At 41.9% G+C, this 19,105-nt stretch overlaps 2 protein-coding genes across 3 annotated transcripts; one reads left to right on the top strand and one right to left on the bottom strand.

Moving 5' to 3' along the window:
• The first annotated feature begins 4,042 nt into the window (after positions 1-4,042).
• TOMM22 (translocase of outer mitochondrial membrane 22) lies at positions 4,043-8,472 on the top strand. The gene is made up of 4 exons (XM_060245450.1): positions 4,043-4,287; positions 4,579-4,697; positions 6,319-6,436; positions 7,716-8,472. Exons 1-4 carry the CDS (start codon positions 4,177-4,179, stop codon positions 7,788-7,790), a joined length of 423 nt encoding a protein of 140 aa, XP_060101433.1. The 5' UTR covers positions 4,043-4,176; the 3' UTR covers positions 7,791-8,472.
• Positions 8,473-8,554: 82 nt separating this feature from the next.
• Positions 8,555-15,396, bottom strand: JOSD1 (Josephin domain containing 1). 2 transcript variants are annotated; one of them, XM_060245448.1, is made up of 5 exons: positions 15,285-15,396; positions 13,817-14,617; positions 11,583-11,711; positions 11,292-11,486; positions 8,555-10,853 (listed from the first exon to the last, which is right to left on the bottom strand). In XM_060245448.1, the coding sequence occupies exons 2-5, from the start codon at positions 13,999-14,001 to the stop codon at positions 10,754-10,756; spliced, it is 609 nt and encodes a 202-aa protein (XP_060101431.1). In that variant the 5' UTR covers positions 14,002-14,617; positions 15,285-15,396; the 3' UTR covers positions 8,555-10,753. The 2 variants fall into 2 exon arrangements, with proteins under 2 accessions (XP_060101431.1, XP_060101432.1); XM_060245449.1 differs by having other exon boundaries at positions 13,817-14,609; positions 15,281-15,354.
• Between the last annotated feature and the right edge of the window lie 3,709 nt (positions 15,397-19,105).

Genomic DNA, 19,105 nt, shown 5'->3' with positions numbered 1-19,105 from the left:
GATCCATTGTTGTCTAAGTTGTGTACCTTTCATTCTTACATTTGGAAACATGAAGTCTGGACTTTAGTTCATGCCCATGAGCTGACAAAGTACTGGTGATAAGCATAATTTTGGACCCCATTCCTATAGCTCTGAAATATGTATGAGTGAAGGAAACTAATTTGACATCTGATGGTAAACAATTATGAAGAGTTTTGTGTGGCTTCCTAAAGCTGCATGTAGTTTGCAGACATTCTTGATGTGGGTTGGACTCTGAAGCTGACTTACACAGTATAGGGGAAAGTGTGAACCCTTGGTCATATTATCTGTCTCATCACCATGCTGTTTTGCCTCATGGGTGTGAGTTTAAATCCTTCTATTTCTGTTCCTGCCCCTATATGTAACTGAAATGGCACATTAATGGGAAAGTTAAATGGGAGTCAGATGGTCTCCTGAATTCTAGGTGCATTTTCAGGGTTGCCACTAAATTTTTTTCATTTCCCTGACCATTCAAAAATAACCACAAGTTAAAAGAATAAATAGGTAGTGTTGCATTAATGCAAGGCTTAATGAAATGTTCCACTCGACAACTACACAAGTCTCAACTGCAAAAATATTTGTCAAAGAGATTTAATATCAGTTTCCTTCAACATTAACTGCAGCAACATGTTTTGTAATTGCACCAAGATACAAACTTCAATTCAAGTAAACTCTGAATGCTAACAAATGACATATCATTTTTGTTATTACTTTAAAGGTACACTAAAAATTATATAAACGTTCCATCTAAAGTGGTTTCTCTGAAGCCATATTACAAAACTTAGTTTTGAAATTGCAGTAATAATCAAGTTAGAAATTAGAATACAAATAATCTGTTTTTAAAGAATGAAGATTTAAGATATAAAATTATCACTTCTACAGTTTTCTCTTTTTATTTTGTAACTCTCTTAGTTTCTCATCAATTGTTTCCTCTTCCATTTTGGCTGCTTCTTTCATTTTTTAGCATTTTCAAGATGTTTAATTTGTCCCTCAAGTTTCTTCTTTCTTCTGAATTTCTTGTTGCTTATGGTGCTTAGCCTCCGAGTGCTCTGTGTAGCACACATGAACACGCCTGACTGACTGCAAGACATTCCTATCAATTACGACAGCTTCAAGTCCTCCACAGTTCAAAACAGCATCGTAAACCTGACATTGACAGACAACAGTTTCTTCATGCAAGTTCTCAATTAACATTGACATTAACTGAAAATCCACTTTCAACAGAAGCATTACCATGACAGGATAAGGCACATTTTGACAACAGTCCACAGGTCTGAGAAACTTTTGTTGGACATCAAAATACCACTGTAAAACATATCCAGTCCAACTTCATCATTTTGTTTTGCAACATATGCATAAAATTGAGCCTTGGAAGTCATTGTGACCAGTTGTGGTTAAAGTAGTGTATTGCTTTGATATTTTCACTACTGTCATTGATCTGATTTGCTGCACGTAGAGCTTTAAGAACAGCCCCTATTCTGGTGATTCCAAGATTTGGCTTGTATAAAATGATAATAGGATCTAATGCTGATAGGCCGCACACCATCTTGAACTTCAAAGGACTTCTCTCAATCAACTTTTCAACAGCTACTACCATGTTTCGACATCCTAGGCAAAACTCGGCCACTTGATGTTCACTCAGTTTTAATTTTTTTTTATAGCTTCTTTGCTGCAAAGCCAATGTCAACCTTGCTTCTGTCAAGCAAGTTCTCAATTTGATGTCAATTGTTAACAACTGGGAACCAGAAGACACGTTTTGCAGTGTTTCCAATTTTATGCAACAACTCATTAGCTTCTTGATTAGCTTACAAAGGTCTTAATACAAAAAAGGTGCCAATGGTTTTTGGTTTTGAAATCTTCGTAGAACCAGCTCACAATCTCCAGCAATTGTTTTCATGAAAGCCATTTTGCATTTAATGAGTGGATCTTGCATTGCAGCTTTTATACAAATTGCAGGTTTACTGTGGGGGAGTTTTGCTTCTTCCACATACTATTTGAACGTGGCTTTGAACCTAAACATATTGCTTGTTGACTTGATTTAATTTTCAGGTTCTTCTGATGTAATGGTCCTTGTGCAAGAGACTCCACAGCTCTAATTCCCATATTACTTAATTTCCCTGACTTTCCCTGATTTCAGACCAATTTCCATTTCCCTGACTTTTCAGAAAGTGGCAACCCTGCTATATTGGCTTTTTGGGTCTCCTAACACCCCTTTCTTATTTAATCCTGGATAAATTCAAACAACCAAAAAAGCCAAAGAATGTCTGTCGATCTCTCTCAAAAGGGGGAGGGCTTTCTTTCTAGAAAAGACGTGCCCAAACCCTCAAGAGGGAAATGAAGACGAAACGCATGTAATGTAAAATTTTATTTATATCCCGCCCTCCCCCGCCGGAGCAGGCTCAGGGCGGCTAACAACATTTAAAAGTGAAACAGTACAATAATAAAACATTAAGTTCACATTAAAACCAATCAATCAGTAATCAAAACATTCCTGAAACTAACATTGGTGGTAAACATTATTAATTTAGCAGTAAACATTAGCTCAGTCATTGGTGAACGCCTGTTTGAAAAGGGCGGTCTTGCAGGCCCTGCGGAACTGGTCTAAGCTCCGCAGGGCCCGCACCTCCTCTGGGAGCTGGTTCCAGAGTTGTGGGGCCGCGGCTGAAAAGGCCCGGGTGCGGGTGCTTTGAAGTTTAACTTCCTTTGGCCCAGGGATATTCAGTCTGTTTTTGCCTACTGACCTCAGTGCTCTCTGGGGCTCATATGGGGAGAGACGGTCCCTCAGGTAGGTCGGTCCTTGGCCATATAGGGCTTTAAAGGTTATGACCAGCACTTTCTACTGGATCCGGTATACAATCGGCAGCCAGTGCAGTCCGTGCAGCCCCGGCCGTATATGCTCCCGTCTTGGGAGACCAAGTAGCAGCCTGGCTGCCGCATTCTGCACTAGCTGCAGTTCCCGGGTCCGGTAGAGAGGCAGCCCCATGTAGAGAGCGTTACAGTAGTCCAGTCTTGAGGTGACCGTCGCATGGATCACCATTGCTAGGTCCTGCATGGGTGCCCCTCATGAACTTTTAAACATTTTTTGAGAATTTTGTTTCCATAAAGAAGTTCTGGAGCTCATTCCACCTCTTTCCCCCAAGGAAAAAGCCATGTTAGGTCATAAGCAGGACTTTAAAATTAACTATGTTCATTCTTCTCCATTTCCAGTCACTGTACAAAGAAATTTTTAAACAAAAACTTTCAAAAATTAACTCAGGTTTCAGGCAGTTCTTTAGCCAAAATCCTTGCTATTAGAAAGGCTGTATTGGTGTACAGGTGCAATTAATGGAACAGGTCAGGGGCAAAGTTCTGGCAAAAAACCCCACTTTTTTTTTGCACACAGGTCATGTTTTATGGGCCATAGGCAGAAAAACCAAACTCTGACAAACAACATAGTAACATCTTTTGGGAAGGGTAGAACCCTATTAATGCAATCAATCCACAATGGTATATTGGAAGGAACATTCAAAAGAATAACAAATCAAATAACAGGTGGGTAGTGAAAGTTTCACACCCAGGATACGTAAGGGATTTAGTACATTGACATCAATCTGCTATTCCAACTTAATAGTTGTTTCAGCCCAGTTAACATTAACAAACACCAGACCCCAATTTGTGACACTTTTAATCTGCTAAAAAACATTTCCATGACTCTGCATACTAACTCACTGCCCACTTTCTCTGTATTTAGGACTGTTTGCCATCCCATGCTTTTGTCTGATGAAGTGTGCTTCTAGCACATGAAAGCTTATATTCTGAATAAAACTTTGTTGGTCTTAAAGGTGCCCCTTGACTCTTGCTTGTACCCAGAATTGCTTTGGTGGTCTTAAGCGGGCTATTGGACTTCGTTAAACTTGCACACTATTATGAGTCGTTTTGGTTGACGTATTACATGGCGTTTCGGATTTTTCTTTGGAGCAGCGCGGCCGGAACTTCTATGGGGGTCGGAAATCCCTGCGGGAAGCAACAGACCTTACCCCTTATGCCATCGCTTCCTCCCTGGCGCCAGATGTCGCTGCGCATCTACCTCACCGCGTCCTTCGACTTTTCTTGCTTCCGGTGACTTTCTCGCCGCTGCCGGTCTCGGGTCTCGATACTCTCCGTTCCCTAGTTGCAGTCATGGCCGCCGCGACGCCTCTTTCCCCCGAGGACTTGCTTTTGCCCAAGGGGGGCCCGGGCAAGGCCGAAGAGCTGGAGGAAGAGATGACAGAGGAGGACGATGACGAGGAGGTAGCGGGGCTTGGCCCTTCTTGCGGGGTGTCCAGCCGGGCCTCGCCATGTGCGAGAGGTTACGCCCTGGGGGCGGGCTGGCCTGGTCCGGCCCTGAGCGTGTAGGTGGAATGGAGGTTGGAGAGGTGGGGACGGGGCCAGTGTGCTTTCTCTTTGCTGTGGGGTGCCAGAAGTTGGGGCTGGAAGGGGCGACGTTGGAGTTGTGGATTGGCAACCGTAGTCCTAATGGTTGAGGTAGGAAAGGCTGGCTAGGCAGCGTCCGCCCACCGGTCTTCTTGATTCTGATTGCAGCTGGATGAGACATTGGCAGAGAGGCTTTGGGGTTTAACAGAGATGTTCCCCGAGAGCGTCCGAGCTGCAGCGGGAGCGACCTTCGACTTGTCCTGTTCTGTTGCCCAGAAAATGTACAGGTGAGAAATGGAGGCACCCAAATCTCGTCTACCCTTATATCCTATACGTTATGTCACGTTGAGCTATGATTCGCCAGAACTGTGTTATGTGTGTTGTTGGTGAACATGCTTATACTTCATTAGCAGTGCTGCAGAGCGCTGAATCTGAAATATTTGTTAGTTTTGTAATCTTTACCCCACAGACTTGGAACAGTTGCAGTTTCCAGCAGTTTTACCACAGGGCTCACAATCTAAATGAGATTAATGGTCTGTTCTGTAACAAAGACTGCAAAAAGAATATGGTATCTGTTTCAGGGTTTTTAACATAAAGCCCTTGTGCTTTATGAAAAGCAATGTTTAATAGTGTGTGCTCAGTGGGAGGCCATAAGTACTCTTTTTATGCTCTGCAAATGATTGTTGAACAATTGAGAACAAAAGACAATCTTAATAAAAGATAAGAGAAAGACGACTGAGATATGTTTAAATGTTGTTAATTAATTATAGGGAAAATAATTAGATCATGTTCCTGTTTAGGGCTTCAGAGCTTTTCAATCTCAGCTTTATAGAAACTGCCACCCTCTGAGACCTGACCTTATGGGCCATTTAGAGACAGCACAAGCATTTTACTTAAACTTGCTTTTAAACAGCTGTAATCCTCACTGTATGGTTTTGAGGACACTAGAGAATAGAGGGCTTCATGAAGCATGTGCAGTTTGTCATGCCTTGTAAAATGGCACTGGCTAATATGTGGTAAACAAGGGGAGTTGGTTTGAGGGGCTGCAAAAAAATTGAAATCCATATGGTAGGAGGAGGGTCTCTAGGTTGCTAAAGTTTAAGAACCACTGGATTAGAGATTAAAACACATTTCCAGGATTGGAAAGTATATTCTTTCTTTGTTTTCTTACTGCGTTACCATTGTATTCCCCAGCCATCACAAATGTTCTTACTGAAAAAGTCAACTTATTTTCAGGACTTCTCAAAGATCAGACAACCTTATTAGAGTAAATATTTAAATACTGGTCACCTGTTGTATAGTTTATATTCCCCCCCTCCCCTTTAATGGTTCCTCATGGTATATTAGAATGAAAGATCAGTGTTACAAAACAGTAAGTCCTGGAGTTATTTCAGATTATTGCTAATAGGGAGAATTTTGAAGTAGAAAGCAGTGGTAAATAACACCCACGTGAAATTGCCTTCAGCAAAATTAGACCATTGGCCTGTGTGCTCTGGCTGGCAGCTGGTGCCCAGAATCTCAGGAAGAAATATTTCACTGCTGGAGGTTCTGGGGATTGAACATGGGATCATTTGCATGCAAAACAGATTATTTACCACTAAGCTACAGCCCTTCCCCAAGGAAGAAAAAAATGCGTTCGAGTTCGGCTGTGTCAGTGGCACTCAAAGTAGGGAAGCTGAGAAAGAAGGCAAGGGGAAGAAGCTATAGTATTGCACATATAGGCAGGCACGTGATGCTGGGGTAACTCCTGAGTTTTGTAAATGGCTCCAAAATCTAGCACAATATTCAAGTATTTAAGTGAAGCAATAGTGTATAATTAAGGCATATCCTTTCCTTTATTAGTGTATGCTTTCCATTATAGCAGAGATGGAAAACCATTGCTTTACCAATGTCCTTCTATCTCTAAAGATTCTCCAGGGCAGCTTTGTGGATTGGGACCACCTCCTTCATGATTCTAGTTCTTCCTGTTGTTTTTGAAACAGAAAAACTTCAGATGGAGCAGCAGCAGCAACTGCAGCAACGGCAGGTAAGAACTTAATTACTATCCTGTGTGGCCCGTTTATTTAGCGATCCTTGTCCTGTTTTTGAAACTACCTCCTTTTTTGGTCTCTAGACCTTCAGCACTTCTATTCCTCTCCCTCCCTCCCTCATCATTAGCCACTGGAATGTAAACATAGTTTTCTTTTTTGTACAGTTCCTTCTGTATGTATAATCTCACAATCCCTTTTATGTATAAAAAAGGTAAAATTAGTCCCCTGTGCACCAGTCATTTTCAACTCTGGGGTGACGTTGCTTTCACGTTTTCACGGCACTTTTTACGAGGTGGTTTGCCATTGCCTTCCCCAGTCATCTACTCTTTCCCCCAAGCAAGCTGGTTACTCATTTTACCAACCTCGGAAGGATGGAAGGCTGAGTCAACCTGGAGCCGGCTACCTGAACCAGCTTCCACTGGGATCGAACTCAGGTCGTGAGCAGAGGGCTCCAACTGCAGTACTGCAGCAATTACATATTAACATTTCTCTTGATGTTGACACACATTATCATCACATGCACAGATTTATATCCTTTCCTATCATAATAGCTTTTCTCCTTTAAGTAAGATGAACTTTCTGAAGCCTTTAAACAAACACCTGGTGATAGAAACTTCCATTTACCCATTTCTTCTTGATAGGATGTGCTTAGGTGCAGTTAATTTATATAGCAATTTCAGAATGAGGGCACTTGAGGGCTGGAACCATTATTACAGCAAAGCATGCAAGTGACTGCAGGCCTTCCTAGCTTATAATGACGTCCTAAAAGAAGAGGCATCACCCTCTTTTGGTCATTGGCATATCTAACTATGACCTTGGTTGGCTTTCATGGCTGCTTATGCCATCCTTGTTGGTGCTCAGCAATAAATACCATTCATGACAAAATGTGTACAATCCTTGGCTATCTTACTAGAGATCAAAATATTGGAACCTAAGCTTGCACAGTTGGTGCCTTAATATTTCTGTATCAATTTGAAAACACTCTTGCCTTCTGGAGGGAAAAACCAAAGAGCTATATAGACTGTGAGGTATCGTGTTGGACAATAAGAAACATTTCATTGCTTGAATAACTAGCAACCTTCTCATATTGACCTTGTGCTCTAAGTCTAAGGCAGTTTGGGCAAAAAGAACATTACCAAATGTAAGCAAATGCTGGGCTTGCATTCTTCGAAATGAGATGTGCAAATCTGAGGGGAAAATCCTTCCCAGTTAAGCTGTAAAGAGGCTTGAATGTTATTTTTATGTTCAGTCATGTTTTCTCATGATTTCTTACAGATTTTATTAGGACCCAACACAGGGCTGTCCGGAGGGATGCCAGGAGCCCTGCCTTCTCTTCCTGGAAAGATATAGAGGAATTACATTGAAGCCATATCATGAAAGAAAATCTTGAAATTATTTGTTGGAACTTTTGATTGGTTAGGCTGGGGCATTTTTCCCATAAGCATTGGAACATCAGCCTCTTCACAGTGGAGGCAGGATCCCTATCTGGTTCTCCTAAAATGGGCTATCTGCCTTCCCCCTTACGCAGTCATGACTTTTTCCATCCACTTAATCCATGTTGTAAGCAACTGCAAAGACTTCAGCAGCTTTTGTTCTGGTATCGTTAAATCCAGGAAGCCACCTCAGGATATGTCACATTTTGGCTAACTTCAGCCAGAAATAGTGTCAGTGTAAAATATTCTTGTATTCCTCTCCTGCTGTATTGAAGATCTACTTCAGAGCAGCAACAGTAAGAAACTGAGTGAATATTCCAGCACATACAGCAAATGGAAAAATCTTGTATGTACACTAGACTGTTTATGCAGTGAGCTCCTACTTGAAGAAAATTACATGCCCTATAAATGTTGTCTGTGAAAAATATGGGGAAGTGGGAAAAGTCATTTTTGCCAAGTCTCTTTGCTGAATCTATTAGTATCAAAGTCAGCTACTGTACTTTTGTATTAAATAGTTTCAGTGCACACACAGGAGTCTTTTTTAAAATTTCATGTATTGTTTGCTTCTCTAGGTTGGATAATATATATGTTATACCTCAGTGTTATGTGTGAGTGTTTTAGCAGAGACTAGTATCCTTCCTAAACTAGAATGGGGGTGGCAAGAAAACTTTTATTTAAAGCTTCAACTTCATATCAATATTTATTTTTCCTTTACATGCATCATTACAAGACACTTAAATACAACAGAAAGTGACAAGTAACTCAGAAAGGTTTTTTTATTTTTAATATTTGGTTAAACAAAATACATCTCTGTAAACAAACCCAAGACAAGGCTATAACAAAACCAAACAAGCAAGAAAACGATTATGGGCTTCTCCATTCCCAAGCAATGGGACTAGGCTAGTTCCTTTTCTCTGTTACCATAACTCTTGTCCAGAGGGTGTGTGTGTGTGTTAGATCACATGTTCCCTTTTCCTGAGCAGCTGAATCACACCACTTTCCCTGGGAACAGAAGAATGGCATTAATACAGAGAAGTGAAACAGCCTTAAGTTTTTTATAAGATATTTGCATATTGTGCACTGGTCCATTGACTTCCATGCAAACAGGGTCTCTCGAAAGTGCTATTTAGTCAGAGCATAGTCTTCCTGCTGAGTTTTTATATGCTTTTCTAAAAAATGGCTTAGTCAGAAGCAGATCTGCAAGCCTGACGTTCTGCTTGTGAAAAGTGTGGGTAGGTGTGTACAAGTTCTACCAGCTGGTTTGGGTCATTGGAATGTGTAGTCTGAGGTGGGGTGAGGGCGCTTTGTGAAAACAGACGTATTGGGCTTGAACTGTAGTACATGTAGAGCCACTCAGGTTTCCAGTATAGTGTCTACAGGTTGTCCGAAGGCCAACAGATAAGATCATATTCCTATCTTGACACCGCAAACTGTAAGGAGAGTGGAATGCTGAATTAACTGACTGTATACATCACGCTCACATTCAGGAAAGGCAGGCCAAAGACTCCCAAATAGCCCAAGTAGCAAATGTAAATAGCCTGCCTGTATGAAATGCAGAAAATGTGGGTTTGGTTTCTGCTGTTCCAATATTGGAGGTGAAGCTGGCACAAAACAGTAGTAATGAAAAATGCAACAGAATGAAACCTAGGCTCAAAGAAGGGTCAATAATGAAAAGCCCATCCTAAATTATCCATTTCATCTACTGATTGTGACAATATTACAACACCTGCATGGGGTTAACAAGGAAAACCGTAATTCAATTTTCTGCTGGGGTATGGTGGAAGAAGGAGAGGGTGGCACAGCATAAAGCTGATTAATTCAGAGGACTGTTCACCTGCCAACCACAAAGGAAGATAGTGGCTCAGTGCCTCCAGTAAACAATCTCCTCTTACCCTCTGCTAACTTGCTGAAACACCTATCCCAGCCAAAGAAATCTAGCCCTTTGATCCTAGTTCACATTTCTCCTCTTAGCAATAATAGTAAAACTTGCCCTTCCGTCAACACTGTCTTATGCTGCTACAAAACTTGCCCTTTCATCAGCATTTTCTTAGGTTGCTAAAATTTTGTCAGCCTTCCCTTTTATTTCATGATTCCATCCAATAGTTTTACTCCCTGCTCAATGAGTATCTCCCTGGTAACAGGATAAATGGAAAACATGCATTTAAATCACAGCTGAGTCACTTCCCCCACACCCTGTGAGGTCTTTTAATAAGCCATTGCTTACATCTTCCAACCAGGCTACTCTTATGCTCAGACCAACAAAGTACACATTTATATAGAAGGCAAAACCACAGGAGTTCCATAGTGATGGTCCCATTTACCCCTCCTATACATCCCCCAACTCTTGGCACAATTAGGACTCTGCAAGCACCCTACTGTTGCTAAGAGTATCTAGAGTTTCCTGAGAGACCCCAATGGTTTGCAAGTTTCTTCAAAAAAGTTTTGTGTGGATATGAAGGGAGCATGCTTGGCCCCAGCCTTCCCCCTAAAGGAAAGACATGCTCTCCAGTCAAAAGAAGCTTTGGAAACTTCTGGGGGCAGTAGTGTAACTGCCTAAAGTCCTTTAAGATTGATGGGAAGGGAAAAGGGGCTTCCAATACCTCACTCCTAAAGCATATTAATGCATTTTAAATAGAGCACACAGCTGATTCTTCCTTTTCCTAGTAAGTGTCCAGTTTCTATTCTTCATTTTGGCCCTGACAATACCTTGTGGTTGCTTTTATTGCACCCTTAAAATAAAATAACCTCCCTCCCCCCAAAAAAAACCCTTCCAAATTCCAGGGAAGAGGAGTTAGAGCACTTATTATCCACATCACAGGACACAGAAGTTGGTGAGGGGAAAGGACCAGTACTGTAGTGCAAGGACAAGGTGTTTGCAGGTCATGCATCAGCTCTCCAACTCTGATGTGCCTCTACATCCTCAGGCACTACCAAGAGAAGTTCACAGTTCTTTCCTCGCAGCTGGTGTCTCAAAAACTTCCTATGATATTGAAGAGAGGGAAAAGACAGTTAATGACACTGAACTCTTTGGGCCAGCATATCTAAGTGATTACCTCAAGTCTTCTCTACCACAGACTCACTTTGTGGTCTCAGACAAATTGCTACCTCTCTACCTCAATAGTTTATCTGGACAATGAATATCCATTCCTCAGGCCAAGGACACAGTCTTTGGTATACAGAATAACAAATACCTGCTTCCAGATCCTATCTCCTACTGATAACTTTTCCTAATTTGGAGAAGATCCAGATTAACACATGCATATAGTTGCTTTTTCTTTTAAACTTTGTTGTCACAACTTCAACCTCTCCACTACTCAAGAGAAGTTAAAACCCCAATCATACTGCACCAAATACTCCAGCTTACATTGTGTGGCAAGGCAGAACTTCCAGCTGAAAGCTAAGATGGAAGAGAACTCACCTGAGCTCACTTTCACCACCAATCCATTCAGGCACCTTGAGTTTGGAGTCAAGATTGTAGTAAGAACCTCCCACTTCCCGAACACAGATCCAATGTTGCCGTTTAAGGGGAAGTTTCAGTGGACCCCAGCAGAGGCTGGAGGGCAAATTCATAATGAAGCCCATCACATTAGAGAGCGCAATTACACTAACATCCCTAAGAAAGAAAGAAATTGAAAAATTATAAAAGCAAACTGAAAAGCAGAATCTTCTCCTGACAGTGAGCCTCGCATGATACTCTGGTTCTCCTTACCTACGTTTATCCCACCAAACTGCTTCATAGCCTTTGGTTTGAAGAGCTGCCATGATGACATTCACATCATAGTTCCCATTTCCCAGCATGCTCTTCTTGTGTGGGGTCACCATGGTATTGGGAGACAACCTGAATAAAGCAAGGACATGCACATTGAGCCAGTGATCATATTTTTTCCCAAGGAGGTGAAAGGAATCATTGAAGGTCATATTAGGAATAGGAGAGTGGTTACCAGGTTTTTTTCTCTGCAGCAGAAAGACACTGCACATTTGTCTTCTCCACCCTTCTCAACATACATTTCAAAAGCATGCCACTTTCACCAACACCAACTCTTTCAGTCAGAAGATATGGTCTTTCTGAGAGGAGTTCAAAAAGTGTTTGCAGAACCCAGAAGTAAGACTTCCTTGTCAGATGAGGCTATAGACTGCTTGAATGACAACAGATACCAGCATCTAATAGAAGCCTCATCCAGTATCAGTAATTTCAAAGAAATGGTTTTGAGAACCTGGTATCCTGAATTTAAAAATGGCCCAATGCAAAAATATCTGAAGCAAGACAAGGTGGTCATCTTGGCCTCAGTCACAAGAACAGTAAAATGCAATGCTTCAATGACTGTATTAGGAATTACATCCTCAAAAATTTAACATGAATAGATCCTTTCTCTCTACTACTAGATGACATTTAATAGCCCAGACTAGCTCAGTCTCCAGAGCACAGAAGCAGGGTCAGTACTCTGTTGAAAGACCACCAATGAAAACTGGGGCTGCTATGCAGAAGAAAGCAATGGCAAACCACTTATTATCTCTTGCCTTGAAAACCTCATAAGGCGGAACTTCAAGAAAAGTTGGCTGTGACTTGATGGCACAATTTATGTATTAATCGTTCCATTTTTTTAAAATGGGGGAGAAGGGGTTTGCTATGACCTGTTCCACAAATGTCTGGTAGCAATACAAAAGTCTGTGATCCATGACAAGTTAAGCAAAGAAACAGGCAAAGAGAAACATTAACTGAATTAAGCCAGAATAGGGCCACTTTTATGTAGGAATCAACTTTTATAGGCTAAACTACATACATAACATTATTGCAATTATATTTATTAAATGTGTAAGGACATAAACCTCACAACCATCAATCAAACACCTAGAAACACAGAGGTTTCCTAATGTTTCAGATGCTTTCCGCAAATGTGATTTTTCACTTCGAGCACGTCCAGAATGGGGCACAAGAGAATCAAGTTCCACGTGCTGACTTTTAAATTAAGGCTCCTGAGAGTTGTGAGAAATACAGAGAACTCCCCTAAGAGCAAGAAAATACTGCACAAACAACACAGGATCTATTACACTCACTATTTTACCCATCTTTATTTTCAATAAAAGCTCTGAATCATAAAGTTACAAAAACTGTGCGTTTTTAGCACCATTCTGTATCTATGGGATGCACTCCTCTAACAGGTACACATGACACATGCTAGGAAAGAATTTCAGCTTGCTAGTGGATGAACAATACAGTTCATAAAAGCAAATAAATAGTTACAAGTTCTAGTGTAGATTTAAGCACAACTACTGCTTTATTTTTTAGTTCAAGCCTCCTCTGGCTCAGGCCACTTATAAAGTGTCAATGCTATTTTCATGAGCATGTTATCTACCCTTCTGTCACAGAATAATAGGGAATGCAGGGTGCACTGCTGCATTTTGACAGTAAAGCCACCTGTGCAGTTGAAGGTTAGGAAAATAAAAGCATTTGCAGAAGACAATGATTTCCAAAGAGCAGACTGTAGGCAATATGGAAATGATCTGTTTGGGTTAAAGGACTAATGGCCACACACCAAACCTGGCAGCAAACATATGTTTAACTCTGTCAACACAGCAGGGAACATCAGCCAAACTTTATTCCCCTTTTGTTATGCGTACATATTTATGTGCAGTTTTTTATATGCATTGTTTTAAGACCTATGTGAAGTGGCTCTAAGTCAAAGGCCAAAATATGACCCTGCACAAAGACAAAACACCTTTGTTCAGGGTCATATTGTCTATAAAAATGTTTGGTAACTGCTGGCAGAAGATATCAGTTCAACAATCAACAGTAACATTCCGGGTACCTTTCTTCTTTCTCTCGTTCACTCTACAAACTGCCTCTGAGTACACAAATTCCAAAGTACAGAAATTTAAAAAACCCCAGCAGTGAACACATACACAAAGAATATTATATTGCCAATAGAGAGAAGTTCCACTTACCTCTGGAAAATCTCCTGTAGCGTATCTCGTGTAAAGGCATTGCTGTCCTGGAAGACATTATTGAGGGCATGTAGAGCACACAACTCCCTTCTTTGTTTTTCATGATAAATATGCACTGGCATCAGCTGTGGTGTTTCTGGTGATTCTGATTTGGTCTTGTCACCTTTCCATGGCACACAACTCATTTTTTCGTAGTGTACAAGGTGAAGATGGGAAGAGATAAAATGTGTAAAGCCTCTTCCCACACACAAAAAGCAACTAACCACTTCTTTTACAGACAACTCCAGTTCACAAGCAGCAAACCTGTTGCTGCTTTAACAGTTGACTTTATTGAATGGCTGCATAAGAAACTTTTGAAGATCTGAGTCATTTTTCTTCCATTTTTCTTCTTCAGCATCCAAGAGACTGTCTTTAATATATTCCCCCCTTTCTCTTTGTTTCCTCTTGAAAAATATTTTATAAGTTACATGGCCATAACATCAGACTGTCAGATGGAATTTATCACATCGCTCCTTTTCCTCCATTTCCTTTGGTCAATGATGCCCACTAAGCAAAAGATCCACAGCCTTACCTAGTAAATAATGCTCACTTCCCAAAAACAAAAGGGCAAACTTCATGAAACTAAACAAGGCCAGCCTGCTGGTGTTCAAAAGGAATATAGTAATGCCACCAATGCATCAAGTGCGTTTTCCAATTCTTGAGAGACTGTCCTAGAAATAATGATCCCAAGAGGTAGAAAACTGCCTCTTCCAAAGTAGGAGGGGAAAGAAGCAGCTCCACCTAGCTAATACTTCTGAATCCCTAATGGAGAAAAGACAGATGCAATTAGGCATGTTTTTCCCCCTTCCACTATACCGAGTACGAAAATACAAACAAGCACCTCAAACCTGTTTTTTACAGATACGCTGTATAACCTAAAGCAACAACAAAGCTCCAAGGCCTACACCCCCTCCTTTTCCCCGTGTGAGGAGGCTGACTTTTGTTTGCCTCACAAATGCAACCATTCCAAGCACTGAAGAGCTAAGGATGTTCTCCATTCCCAACCATCGCTGTGCGGCTAGAAGGGAAAGGGTGCCTGGGGGATGGGATTCTGCGTTTGCAATCCCAGCAGTTCTGGCCTGTACTGTAAAGCCGCAACTGGGCAGAAAGCGAGGCCTTGTAAACAGCCCCCTCCCCCCAACTAGTAACGGGAGAAAGTTGCTGCTTATGGCAGCCCCTTCTTGAGGTCTGCGGAGGGGGGCCCTCGAACAGCTGCCAACTTGGGGTGACTCAGATAATCCGGGGGGAGGGGGACTGCTCAGGGTGGCGTGTGAGGTAAGTGGCTCCCTCACGGGGTCAACTCTACCTAGGCCCTCAGAGGCGAAGGGCGGGAGACCCCTCCAGGGAACCCCACGGCTGAACCCCCTTTCAAGTGGGAGAAAAAAGCGCCTCCTCCCCGCTACGTCGTCCCCTCCCCGGCCCTACTCACCCGCTGGCGGCCCAGACCACCTTGGACGCTTAGCCTGCACATGCGCAGCAGTTACCCATCCCAGGTCGTCGCGCGCACGCTTAGCCCCGCCTGTTAACGTTGAGAGAGCGGGACTCCGCGTGACGTCACAACAGGTTAAGATCGATTTTCTGAGGTGCGAGCGAAGCGCTTCTCTGGCCCTTTTAGGGACAGTTGCAAGGAGTTAAGCCGGTGTGATCTCCATTGGCCAACGTCGCGCAGTGTCGGGCCGTAACTGATCTTAAAGAACTACTAGTGACTGTGCACAGTTGTAGGGACTAAAATATTGGAGATCAGCTAAGAAGCCGGTTTGAATCTTCTCGCATGGCTCTTGAAAGTTGCGCTCTCGTAACTTGCCAGTGGCAAGGGCTGTTTGCAGGGATAAAAAAGGGAAAGACGTGTAGGCCTTCTCGGAGGAAAGCTAGGGCACGAAATTCCGTTATTTCAAATGAGACTGTGATTGGTCCAGGGTCACCCAACAAACTAATCTGTCAAAGTTGAGATTCAAACCTGGATCTCCCAGCTCAAAGGCCAACAACAGAACCACTGAACCATGGTGGCTCTCAAGGTGGTTATGCAGATGGTTAGGTAACCAATCTGTACCTTGGAGGGTTGGACCTCCAGAGCCTGCAGAACACAGCCAAGCACAAAGGTTATGTATCAGTGAGTTTTATGGCTTTGAGTTGATATGAAGCCCCATCTATCCTGGTTCTGGTAATTCCCAAGATCTCTGACTCCAAGCTCTGTTCTTTTCAATTAACATATAATTTACTTTCCCTTGCCTCAGTGAACCTGTAACTTTTTATGGCAAAGGCTGACACAGATGTGTATGTTTTCCTGAGAACATATAGCTGTCATTTATCTTGCTGGTCTGTTTTCCCCAGAGCTGATTGTCCCAACAGACTTCAGTATCCACACTGAACTAGCCTTATCAGGTCAAGCTCAAGACTTTATGACTGCCATGGTTATTATAGGCCCAACGCATAATAAGTAGCATATTCTGGATCTGCTTTTCTGTACTGAGCAGGTTTATGGTAATCTGGATAAGGGGCTAAAGCGGGGGTCCCCAATGTGGTGCCTGTGGGTGCAAAGACAGGCACACTCTGGGACCTTTTCTAGCACCCAACAAGTTTTTAGAAAGTGGGTGGAGCCAGGCAGATCTTCCAACTGACTGTTGGACGTTTGATTGGTTGTGCAGATTTTTTTAAATGTTGCTTTGGTAGACCACAGTACAAGCACCATGTTACTGAAACTAAGCTGTGGCAATCATTTTTTGACTGGCTCCACTCCTATGACAGCCATTTTGTTGCTGTGCTCACCTTTTGTGTCAGAATTCCAAATGTGCCTGCAGGCTCTAAAAGGCTGGGGACCCCTGGGCTAAAGTATAGGTCTTAGTCTTGGTCAAGATTACTGTTTGCTTAGGGTCTGCTTGGTGGTGGTGCCCTTTCCCCTGCAGGCAGTTCTGCCCATGGAGATTAATATATCTGAAATAGTTTGGGAGATTTTGATATCTTAAACAGGAATGAGGTTGGAGCATTTATGCAAGCCTGGCTTGCTGATGCAATAGGCAACTTTGCTCTCCAATATTTTTCTTCTAGCAGAATACTAAAGAGTTTGGGGAAGTAAGAAGTGCTGGGAGATAACTTGTGTGATTGACTCATAGACAGGTAGGCCATAGAGCTCACCTGAAGGTCTATGAGGTAGTGCTGACACCAGAAAAGGCTTTGGTTTCCACTACTGTTGCATTTGCTGAATTGCATCCACCACAATTGTTCAGGATTGTATGAAACCAGTATCTGACACATTAGATGCGATTATCACTTATGATGTATTTGCTCTATTATTTAACTTGGATTCAAGTTTAAATGTAGGTTATTGCAAAAGTGTTAGGAGCACGGTCTTGCAAATTTTGTATGGATAGCTTTAGATTGGTATCCTTGAACAATGCAGACAGGTGTTCTGAAGGCTGTGATCTATGTGGCACCCTGTCCCTTGTAACCAATCTTGCCAGAAGAAGCTGAGAGTAACCTGGATGGATTTCCCCCCTGAACAAAGGAAGTAATGATTACTAGTATACATTTGTTGAAAGAAGATGTAGCAACATACAGGCTGGTCTCTAACAGTGCAGTCCTAAACAGAGTTATTCACTTCTAAACTGAAGCCCATTGGCTTAGAAAGATGTAACTCCGCTTAAGATTGTACTGCACCTTGACCTTCTGAGGCAATGCGCTGTGTATGGCATATATTATTTGTTGTTGCACTCATTCTCAGTGCATTGTATCTTATGTGATACCATTTACTGCTTCAGGTAGGTAGCCATGTTGGTCTGAAGCAATAGAACAAAGTTTGAGTCCAGTGGCATCTTTAAGACCAACAAAGCTAATTTCTTTTACATGCATGCACATGTTTAATACTTTGCTCAAATTTCTGGGATCCCAGCCCTATCACACTTCTTATTAGATATTTTTTTAATTGCATTGACTGTGTCATCCTCCTTGAGTCTAATTGGAGACTATAAATAAAATAACACAAATAATTAATTAAATAAAATGTACCTGAGCAGGTGGTAACAGAGCAGAAGCCTCTGGAGGACACATCTATCTGTGACCTATTTCAGTCTAACTTCAGGCCTGGTTTTGAGGCCAGGAAAGTATTAGTCACTCTGGTGGATCTTCACTTGTAGCTGTAAAAAGAATAATATATCCTTTTTGGTCCTACTAGATCTGTCTGCAGCCTTTGGTACTGTTGATCATTAAATTCTCTAGAGACGTTATACGTTCAGCACTCTGATGGTTTCAGCCCTTCCTGCTATATAGAACTAAAAAAGTAGTTATCAGGGATGCTGAAATCAACAGTTTGGTTGATATGCAACCCTTCTCCCAGTATATTTTAACATTACGTTAGAGTAAATACCATCCACACAATTGTGTTTGTGTACTATTGATATGCAAGTATCATCTAGCTCAATATATTATTAAATAATCCTCTGGAAGCAGCTGGATGTGTCAATCCTGGATCAATGCATGGATGCTGTGGTCAGATGCTGAGGAAGAACAAGCAAAACCAGAATCCAGACAAGTCAGAGGTGATAGCGGCTGATATTGGAGATGCTCCTCCCAGTTTTGGACAGGGTGAATTTAGCACGAACTGATTTATGAGTGCTCCTTGATCCAGGTTTGCTCTTGGAAAAGCAGTTGCTGTGCTGATGCAAGAAGAGCTTTCTTTCAATTTATGTACCTTAAATTTCTATCCTGCCCTCTCCAGAAGCAGACTCAGGGCGGCTAACAACATTTACATTTACAATTTAAAAAACAATAAAACACAGTTACAATTTAAAACCATTACATCTTATATGGAGCTTACTGTTCTGGCTTTGCTGCAGGGCTGAATTAAGGCCAACTGATGTCCTAAGCACTGTCCAACAATGGTGCCCCTTGGCCCTTCCGTTGTTTAACTGACAAAACAATAGGACTCAATAAGTGCTGAAATAAAAGATTAAAAATTCAGTTTTCTTCCAGGCCACCCCCCATAACTATAATAAATATAAACTTCTAATTTTTTAAAATTTGTTTAATACTAAATAGAGCAGTAAGGAATATAAAAACCCTCTGTGGTGCCCCCCCCTTCCCTTGGTGCCCTAAGCATGTGTTTATTTTGGTTAATGATTAATCCAGGGCTGCCTTATGATCCATCATGCTGCTGTAACCTGTTGGACTACTGGAACATAGTTTTCTGGACTGCCTTTACAGACAACTCAGAAACTTTACTTAGGGGGAAAAACTTGCAGACTCTCCGATGACTGG

This window comes from Heteronotia binoei, chromosome 8 (genome assembly GCF_032191835.1).
Source record: "Heteronotia binoei isolate CCM8104 ecotype False Entrance Well chromosome 8, APGP_CSIRO_Hbin_v1, whole genome shotgun sequence".
NCBI classification, from domain to species: Eukaryota; Metazoa; Chordata; class Lepidosauria; order Squamata; family Gekkonidae; genus Heteronotia; species Heteronotia binoei.
The sequence above is the reverse complement of the archived record's forward strand: the minus strand, read 5'-3'. Positions and strand labels throughout refer to the sequence as shown.

What these genes read in the sequence shown, in the direction of transcription:
- TOMM22 (XM_060245450.1), top strand. Translation starts at nt 4,177, where the DNA reads ATGGCCGCCGCGACGCCTCTTTCCCCCGAGGACTTGCTTTTGCCCAAG. An exon ending in GTTGCCCAGAAAATGTACAG is followed by an intron (nt 4,698 to 6,318) that starts GTGAGAAATGGA and finishes CTATCTCTAAAG; the next exon opens with ATTCTCCAGGGCAGCTTTGT. An exon ending in AGCAACTGCAGCAACGGCAG is followed by an intron (nt 6,437 to 7,715) that starts GTAAGAACTTAA and finishes GATTTCTTACAG; the next exon opens with ATTTTATTAGGACCCAACAC.
- JOSD1 (XM_060245448.1), bottom strand. Translation starts at nt 14,001, where the DNA reads ATGAGTTGTGTGCCATGGAAAGGTGACAAGACCAAATCAGAATCACCA. An exon ending in GTTTGGTGGGATAAACGTAG is followed by an intron (nt 11,487 to 11,582) that starts GTAAGGAGAACC and finishes TTTCTTTCTTAG; the next exon opens with GGATGTTAGTGTAATTGCGC. An exon ending in GGTGGTGAAAGTGAGCTCAG is followed by an intron (nt 10,854 to 11,291) that starts GTGAGTTCTCTT and finishes TCAATATCATAG; the next exon opens with GAAGTTTTTGAGACACCAGC.